This window comes from Colletotrichum godetiae (genome assembly GCF_030913485.1).
Source record: "Colletotrichum godetiae strain CBS 193.32 chromosome Unknown BDP55scaffold_8, whole genome shotgun sequence".
In the NCBI taxonomy this organism is placed as follows: Eukaryota; Fungi; Ascomycota; class Sordariomycetes; order Glomerellales; family Glomerellaceae; genus Colletotrichum; species Colletotrichum godetiae.
The window spans coordinates 669,425-678,373 of record NW_026851256.1 but is presented as its reverse complement, the minus strand read 5'-3'; the positions used below and the strand labels follow the sequence as shown (position 1 = coordinate 678,373).

Sequence of the window (8,949 nt, the reverse complement as noted above, 5' to 3'; positions counted from 1 at the left end):
TCGGTCGAAGCTTTGTGGCTTTTGGTCTCGGGTTTGGCGTTTGCCTGGGTAACTTACTGCACCCTGAAAAAAAAAAAAAATCTTCCATTGTCATCAAGTCGGAGCTGAAGCGGCCGAGGGGCGTAAGGGAAACAATCCGCGTGGTTCAAATCGCGTCTAGACCTCGAAGGGGAAGGGAAACGACCGACACGCGGCGGCAGCTAATTACTTTTGCCTTGAGTAGATTGGCTTGGTGTTGGTTCACCGTTCCTTTTTGCATATCGGCAGAATAAGATCTTCACAGACGCATCCGAAGTTTGAAGACATGAAGAAGCAAGCAACAGCAAGCGCGACGCTTGCCAGTGACCACGGACAGTGGTGCATGGGAGAGCCAAGGTTCTAGTCGGGTGAGGCGCGAGAAAGGCACGAAAGGAAGGCCAAAAAAAGAATCAAACGGACGGAAGAGCGGAGCAAAGTGCAAACACTCGGAGACTTGAGAAGTTGAGACGAGAGAGAGAGAGATGGACAGGGAATGAGGCCTGGGGAAGATTAGGTGGCTTTTTTGTCTAAACCCGATGTGGAGTTATGGGGTCTTGAAGCGGAGGGCGGCGTAGGCGGGGACAACCCTCGAATCACGCACCTGCCTTCTGCGACACTGGACACAATGGATGAGGGAAGGTGCCGTGGTCACTGGTGCCGTGGTCACTGGTGCCGTGGTGCCTCAAGGCTCAAGGTGAGGTGCTTGCCTTGAACAGTGTCCATATGCCGCAGAGGTACCTTAAGGCAAGGGTCTGGAAGGCACCACCACCTGCACTTGGACTTGCACCTGCACTTACACCAAAGTTTCCGGTACGGCTGCACCTAGCCACGTCGCACTTTTCAGCAAAACACCACGAGTACCTTTCTCCGGCCGCTTACCTACCTAGGTACGTACCTTTTGCTAGAGAAAGATGTGCACTGGTTAGCTCCATCATCTTATTGTGCATAAGGTTGCTGGCGCTAGCCATGCACGCTGCTGCAAGCTGCAGTCTGCAAGGGCGACAGCACGCGGCTGGGGTTCAGCCGGAGAGAAGCTACCGCGGAACACCTGAGAAATAGCGTCCACGCCTTCTCCCTTGCCCATGAAGACCATGCACCCATCGCGAGGGCACGAGGTGATGACGTCCACTCAGGAAGTTGGAGGGAGGCAGGGTGGCCTCTCGCTGGCTTCTTCACCAAGCTCACCTTGACACGAGGCCGCGACTATTGAATCTTAATCCTCGTCGTTATCGTACAAGTTGGGAGGGGAAGATCGATGAGGCACGCATGAGGGAAGCCATGGTGCAATTTGCCAGTGACGTCCTGCCCTCGTTCTTGTCACTCTTTCCCGTTCTTTCCATCTCCCCTTGGGCGGAAACTCACTGACCAGGGCGGAAGAAGAGGAAGGACCGTCCGATACCCCGTACGTACCTTCCTATGAATATACGTGCTCGCCAGCCGGACGCTGGGGCGCACCTTCCGCTGCCCTTCCATGAGTGGGGGTGGCAGGGTGGCAGGGTGGCGGCCCAAATCGTCGGTTCCAACATGTTTTGGGGGCAGCTACGGTCGACGGTCGTTTGTTCGTGTCTTCCTGCTTCTGCTTCCTGCCTCAGTAGCACTTACCCCGCCATGGAACATCACCACGAGGCTTCGCTTCGGTCCCCGTGGCGGATAAGCAGCGTTTTCAGCTTCTCACCGACTTGTATCCCCGTGTCTTTGTCTTCTAATTCTCGTCACCGCCAGTTTGCCTCGAGTTTGTCGCCATGTGAGTTGCCGTCTCATCACGAATGCGTCTCTCATAAATGCCTTGAGCAAGCAACAAGTTGCCAACAACCGCCACGTCAGGCCAGTGCCAGCTGAAATGGCCCTTTTCTTTCTTTTCCACCCAGCTTGTTCCACCAAACCACAAAAACGCAAATGGAGCATTGATAGATCTCAAACATTGGCTGCACATTGGTACTCGGCTGTATTATGACAGACGCCTCCAAGGCCCCCCTCGTACGACTCACCCGCGTCCGCGACACCTTCGTGGCTCTCTACAGCACTTGGTCTGTCTTGTCTTCATCCCGCGGCACCTCAACTTCCGAGTCACCGTCTTCCTTGCAGGCTGCAGCCGTCACGTCCCGTCTGCAACGCTGCAAACCAACGTAGGGCGCATAAAGTGCAATCTTGCACACAAACTAGTCAATTTTCATTCGTCGGATGTTTTCTTCGTCTCAAGGTCTGTTCGTCACATTACGGGTACTCCCTTCTTCGTCGTCCCATCTCACATGGCTATCCCTTGGCTGCAGTCACTTGGGTAGGTAGTCTCCCGTCGTCTCATGTCGGAGACCACGGCCCATCACACACTCACTCTAAGGTGCCTTGAGGTGTGGTCTCTTTTTCATGTGTGCTTGTACTTACTAATTCGCGTAAGCGCGGCGCCAATGTAAGGTACCAACGGCACTCTTCACCCCTTGATGAGGCACAGACAAACTTCCCATCAACCTTCTATCTCTATCTTTGTCTGCACTACATTCTCACCATCAGCCGTTTCCCTCAGAGAATCAGAGAGAAACTACTCTAACCGGAACGTGATCGAATGGCCTGTTTAGGCAGTCTGCTCGGGCACTACTCACTTTGATTGAAGATGCGGCTACCCAACTTTGGCAGACTACGAAAAAGGCCAGCCTCTTTTCGGTCATTATTCCGAAGCCACGCCGATTCAGCGTCCGGTGAAGCATCGAAAATGCCGACATTTGCGCCATTTCTGCTGTCTTTACCACCCTGACGGAGAGGCTGATACCGCGACCGCTGTTTCTGGCTTCCATCTTCAAGGAAGGACTCTTTTCGCGGCTTCTCGCAGCGCATACAGCGATCACCAAGACACGGCAACGGCCACATCACAACTCCGTTCAACATCTGGCCTACCCCTTTTCTTTCTCACCATGGTCTCCGTCAATGCCGAGGGTCTCTTCTAGATGCCTTGTGGGTCGGCGAGTCGCCGTTGCTATCAGCCGTCTCGAAGTGCTCAGTCTCATTAGCTCTTTATCACAGGCCTTCACAAACTCAACATGTCGCAAAATACCTATGCGGGTTTCAATCGCCGATTATGATAGCGCGCAATCTGGCAGTGTTTCGAGACCTCAGTTGACATGATCCATCATCGCTCAAGTGAAGGGATGATTTCCCCAGGTCCCGAATCCTCGGGATTGGCTTTGATCTCACGTCAAGAACTGTCGCACGTCGCAATCCACATGGCAAGTTGCGGCTCACGAGGCTTCAACCCTTCACGAGATGTGGACGGAACAGCACCAGCGGTGAGGCGTTCTTCTGCCAGCACCATCTCAAAAAGCCACACCAGCTGGACATGTTTCAGATCTACAGAGCGGCCTGCGAAGCCACCTGGGTCATAGCCACGCTGTGCAGGTGCCAAAAGTCGATGCCAAGGAGGATGCCGTCGCCGCCACCACATCCGTGTGTTCTCTCTTGTTTTTTTGGAATCTTCCGAGAGCCGGTCCCCGAGTGCCCATTGTTTACCACGTCGATCACGACGCCACATTCGCTGGCGGCGTTGCTCTTTCTTTGCATCGGATCTGAGAAGCCTCGAACCAATCGTTCAGGGTCGGCCGTCTCTCCCGTGCGGCTCTTAACGCCTCACTCCTTCATCTCAAGTTTGGACGAGAATTCAATGCTAGTTCATCTCGGTTTTTCTGTACCACGTTGTTGCTCCACTTAACGCCCCTGAGTTCTCAGCTCGTCACAGCAGCAACACAAATCTGATCCGCTACGGAGACTCTTACTTGAAAGAAGCATCGTGAAATGCGCTATTCGGCCAGCTCCATTACTTTGTTCTTATTCATCCTGCGATCAACCAGTTAAGCACGGTTCTCAGGTGGTGCTAGACCACTTAAGCATGAAATACGTTCTCTCGCCCCTGTAGAAAAGGTCGCAGTGGGTTCGCGAGTCAGGGGTGGTCCGCCACGGGGGCGAACCCTTCTTGCAGAAAACACCCAAAAATACGAGTAGCTGAAGGTTAGCGGCCTCGGCACTGCGACGCCGTGACCAGTCTCCACCGTGAAGACGAAAAAAGATTGAGGCGTCTGAAGTTTGCCGGCCGGTATTCACCGTACTCAGTTTCCCCTCCCGCATCTTCGACATCACGACAATCAGACGACCAATCAACACCCGTCACCTCAACTTCAGATTGTGATATCGTTGGGCTGCGCTCTGTCTGCATTGAGACCAGTCATCGCGACTGAGGCCGGGAATGCTCGCACGCCTTGGTCTGGTAGGGCTTGTGGCCACCTGTGCCTCAGGGGCCTATGTGCAATGGCAGGGCTGTGACGGCCCTTCAAGCAAGACAGATGTCTTCGTTCCCCAGAGTCTGAGTGCCACTTTGGTGCCGTCAGACGATGGTCGTCAGAACCAGTTGGCCCTACGTGTCGGGAGATGGATGGAGGAAGCGGAGTGCCAGGAATTGGCGCGAAGGATGCCCTCGGCAACACTGGAATTTGAAATGCTGGGGCGGTCTGCTGTGTTTCATACCATGACCAAGATAACATGTCAGAAGCTCAACTTCTCCAAGAATTGGCGCTCGCCACTGGTCAACCCTGTCAGCCTATATCTATCCATTTCTGAAGATGTCGGTCATCTGCCGCCATTGTCGACGTTCCACACGACTTTGCACCTCGAGGGAAACGACTCGGAGGAGATTAGCTGTCGAGAAGCAAACATCACTCCAGCATTAACTTCAACCATCACCTCAATCATCACGTACTCGACATGGTCCATCTTTCTCTTTGTGCTCATTGTCGGCATTCTACGCTCTGCCTACAGCACACCGATTACGCTGGACGATGTGGATGACGAAGAACGACGCTCGATCCGGACGGTCCTGCCGAACGTAGGGGATTGTCTCCAGTACCTTCAGTTCATCTTCTTGACTGGCGGGCTCAGTTTGCGGTATCCCGGGTTCTACCAGCCGGTAGTCAGCCATCTCAACTTGTTTTCGCTTTTTATGAACGGCCCTATCACCCACGGAGTGATGTATGACAGGGTCGAGGACGGCATCTACGTATTGAATGGCACCTACGGCGGTACGTACGGCCTGGAACTCATGACCCAGATCGCCGGCGCACCAATGACAATGGACACTTGGCTGAACATGGTGGTCATCATGTTCATCATTGCCGGTGGTGTCGCTTTGGTCCTGGAAGTCGTCTGGTTCGTGAAGCGAAGCCGCGACTCCGATAGTGAGTCTTTACGTTCGGTCGGCGGTATTAGACACACGTGCAGTCGTGTCTTGCGTGGTATCTTGTCATATTTCATGTTTCCGCTTGCTGCCTTGTCTTTTTATCAGCTCGATAATGCCTCGATCCTACCCGCATACCATATATCAATGGCTGTCGCACTTATTCTTGGCATGATGGCCGCTTTCATCTGGCTTATCCGAAAGATTCCTACTCGCAGCCTAGGCGTTCTCGTTTTCGATAGCACTAAGCGTTATCGTCACCTCCACGCCGTGGACGATGCCCGCCGCCGAGATGGAACTTTCGTTTTCGTCTTATTCGCCCTCACATTTGTCCGGGGCGCCACCGTCGGTGGTCTGCAGATCTCCGGGCCAGCTCAACTGGCCGTCCTCGGTGCCTGCGAGCTTGTGCTCTTGGCCAGTATTGCCGGGTTCCAAGCATACTCAACATTCTCCATCGGCAGCATTGCGGCCACCATTCGGCTTTGCAGCTTGGTTTTCCTAGTTGTATTCTTGCCCGGGCTCGCGACAACGAACGGTGTCAAAAGTGCCGTCGGGTACCTTCTTCTAGCTGTTCACGGCGGTATGCTTTTACTTGGCTTCTTTGTTCCTGCTCTCTGTGAGCTTTCGAAACTTGTCGAGGGCTGGTGGACAGCACCGCAACCTGAGGTAAGCTGAAAAGGCGGCGTACCTAATAAGCTTTCTAACACGTGCTTTGCAGATCTATGGTCTTCGCCAGCTTCGTCGACGTGAGGTGTCAAGAACCAACCTTGCATCAATGTACACTGCTAGCTCGCCAGACACATCGTACCCAGAGCCGAGCGCCGTCGAATCACCCAACGCCGGCTATCTTCGACCGACGTACCGATCGGACAGTCCCAGCACTATCCGCCTGGACTCTTCGACTACCTCTAGTCGATACTTCCGGCCGCCGCGGTCCAGCGCGTCCATCTCGTCGGTTGAGAACCCGCGTAGTTTCGGCTCCTCCTTGTACACTTCTTCTACGCCTTCCAGAACGACATCGACATCAACCACGTTGGTAGACAAGCGTTCTGTCCAGCGATCCGAGTCAATTATGTCCCCTAGCCGGCTATCCGAGTCGACCGAGGAGGAATCCAGTTCGACATCCCAGAGGTCACCTACTAGACCCAGTGATGGGCCCCTCGGGCCGCGGTGGAACGACTATTCCTTCCGTGAGGCAGATCTCTACTACAACGTACCTCGCCCGCCGCCAGTAGAAAGAGCATCAGAAGAACTGCCCAGACCACCAGCTCCACGACCCTCCTTCCGGTCTTCATCCGGACTATGGGCGAGAGTCACTGGTCAATCCGGGACGAGTGAGCAGGGGTTCCAGGTCGTCCGACCTCGACCGGCCTCGGAGCAAGGCTTCGTGGTTGTTCGACCCAACAGGCCGAGTAACCTCGGCAACGGTGCTCCGGGGAGTGCGTCCAGGGCGCCACAGTGATTTGTTATGCCTGGTATCATTTTGACCAAAGACATTTTCCGTGGATCTTGACCGTTGAATTTTGCGAATTCATTTCACAACATTGTATGTATAAAAGTTAAAAGCATAATGCGGCGTTGGAGGATATTACTTGGCAGGTTACTTATGGCATTCGGCCAATTGCCTAGGCAAATGACATCAAAATTATGATTTGGTATAACTTGGAACGATTTTGGATCACAAGAGTGGAAGGATAGAGAAAGGAAATATCTATTCCACGCTTTCTTATAATATTCATTCCATTTCAACCTCGAAATAACTCCCCCAGGTCACTGAATTCCACGTCCGGCAGTTGCCTAATTCGATCCAGTGGGTATTCTGAAACGCCACATGATTGGTCAAGACGACCCCAGCAAAACCACGACAACATGCCCGCATCTCGAGATGACATTGAGCTTAGATCAACAGCAATTCAGAACCTACCTTGGCCAGCTATTTGATATTGACACCATCATGTTCAAAGTCCTGATTACAAGAAATTATGAAGAGATATGATGCCTGCTATATCACGTGAGCTGACTCGAGCTGCTGCCTGAAGACGAGTAAACTGTAACACGGAAAAGGGATCCCGATTCTTCTGTATAAAAAGCTGGTTTGCGTCCCTACTCTCGAGAAAATGAAACTTCCAGACACTTGTTTCTTATCTCTTGAGATAGTTACTCGGTTTTAAGTGATACTGTTCAAATGTACGCATCCCCAACAACCTCTGCCATTTCCTCCAGCTCATAAGAGTTGACCATAACTAGACAAAATCCAACCGACCAAATGCCGTCCTCCACGCATTCCCACCCCGCAATCCCAAACACAGCATCATTTATAACCGAAGCACGCGCAGGCTTCATCGCCGATCTGGACTCGACACCGTCCACCGCCAAAGAAAGGCAGGAACTCTTGACCTCGATCCAGAGTTTTGCGTTCCAGTTCCTCAAGGCCGCCGCTCAGCCCCCTCCCTCCCATCGACATGACATCAACACGGAGGACGACATATCGAGCGTTGAGCAGCGAGACGTAATTTTTGCAGCAGAGGCAAATATGGATAGAGATAGAGATACAGATGACCTCGCGCAACAAGGTCTCAACGTCCTCTGGTACATGTTCACACAAACCGCACAGGTAATCGACGTAGACGACGCCTTTCAGGATCGTCTTGTGGGGTTACTTGCGTGGACGAGGGAGTTTGATGGGGTGTATAGACAACTTCATGGCATCGTGGGAAGTGCTGGTGGTGGTGCTGGTGGTTGGGATTCGTATGGGTTCGGGCAAGGTCTGCGGCTTGCGTGGGAGCAACTCGTTGCGGATGTTCACTTGCCGAGCGCGATGCAGAAAAGTCGGAACCTCGCTGCGTTCTCTGCAAAGGTGATGGCTGTTGGGTTGTGTAAGGAGTCTGTGGCTGGGACTGCGTTTTGGGTTTTTGAGAGGGCTTTAGGAGGGGATGAGAATGGGGACGGGGACGGGGACGGGGGTGAGATATTTCTGAGAGGGTTGGTTGCTGCTGTTGGAGTGTGGTTGGAGTATGCTTCGCATCAACTCCTCGCGCGTTGCTGTTCTTCTCCATCCTGCGTCGTCGGTGGTGGTCGTCGTAAGGTATTCGTAGAGAACCCGATCTCGTTAGTTGACGACCTTTTGAAAGACCAAGCGACTGCAGAACCCCAGTGCGGCGAGTTCAGCATGTCGCACTGGCTGCGCTGGCGACGCCGTCTCCAGGAACTGAGTCGCGATGCCGATGCGGACGTGGCGAGGTTGGCGAAGAGGGGGTTCATGAGTATGATTTTCTGTGGGAGGGATTTGAGGGTTGAGGTGGAGGGCGAGGCGAGGTTTGTGGAGAGGTTGCAGGGGAATATGTATCGGGAGCTTGTGAGGAGTGGGAAGGATGTTGTGGAGGGGGAGGAGGTTGAGATTGAGGTGGATTGGGTTGATTGAGTTTGTATGTTGGAGAGAGGATGTTGGGGGTTGGGAGGTTGGGTTTGGAGGGTAGGAAGCTTGGCTGGGAGAGGGATGCATCTTATTCCTTTTGCGAACTATCAGATCTTTGAGTGTAGGGTGATACCTTTACTCGGCGACGATGGATCATGATTCCCTCGAAAGATGATGTCTACACTTATCTTGGTCATTAGAGTCTATCTTGATTCTGATTGAAATCAACATCCATGATAGGTGGCTACGAAAAGTTGTGGTTTATGGTACACGTTTGATCAAGCGAATGAAGCAGCAACAGTCT

The 8,949-nt window shown here is 53.0% G+C and overlaps 4 protein-coding genes across 4 annotated transcripts; all 4 read left to right on the top strand.

The window, feature by feature from the left end:
• Positions 1 to 1,481: 1,481 nt before the first annotated feature.
• Positions 1,482 to 2,366, top strand: BDP55DRAFT_653356 (uncharacterized protein). Its single transcript, XM_060574180.1, has one exon. The coding sequence runs from the start codon at positions 1,543 to 1,545 to the stop codon at positions 1,855 to 1,857; it is 315 nt and encodes a 104-aa protein (XP_060433203.1). The 5' UTR covers positions 1,482 to 1,542; the 3' UTR covers positions 1,858 to 2,366.
• Positions 2,367 to 4,246: 1,880 nt separating this feature from the next.
• BDP55DRAFT_545915 (uncharacterized protein) lies at positions 4,247 to 5,905 on the top strand (the record flags this gene model as incomplete). The annotated part of the gene is made up of 1 exon (XM_060568611.1): positions 4,247 to 5,905. The coding sequence occupies one exon, from the start codon at positions 4,247 to 4,249 to the stop codon at positions 5,903 to 5,905; it is 1,659 nt and encodes a 552-aa protein (XP_060433202.1).
• BDP55DRAFT_653350 (uncharacterized protein) lies at positions 5,885 to 6,986 on the top strand. Its single transcript, XM_060574179.1, has one exon. The coding sequence runs from the start codon at positions 6,006 to 6,008 to the stop codon at positions 6,690 to 6,692; it is 687 nt and encodes a 228-aa protein (XP_060433201.1). The 5' UTR covers positions 5,885 to 6,005; the 3' UTR covers positions 6,693 to 6,986.
• A 232-nt stretch (positions 6,987 to 7,218) lies between these two features.
• BDP55DRAFT_765759 (uncharacterized protein) lies at positions 7,219 to 8,651 on the top strand (the record flags this gene model as incomplete). Its single annotated transcript, XM_060580945.1, has 2 exons — positions 7,219 to 7,417; positions 7,478 to 8,651. Exon 2 carries the CDS (start codon positions 7,497 to 7,499, stop codon positions 8,649 to 8,651), a length of 1,155 nt encoding a protein of 384 aa, XP_060433200.1. The 5' UTR covers positions 7,219 to 7,417; positions 7,478 to 7,496.
• Positions 8,652 to 8,949: the final 298 nt, after the last annotated feature.

Coding starts and splice junctions, on each gene's coding strand:
- BDP55DRAFT_653356 (XM_060574180.1), top strand. CDS start 1,543: ATGTTTTGGGGGCAGCTACGGTCGACGGTCGTTTGTTCGTGTCTTCCT.
- BDP55DRAFT_653350 (XM_060574179.1), top strand. CDS start 6,006: ATGTACACTGCTAGCTCGCCAGACACATCGTACCCAGAGCCGAGCGCC.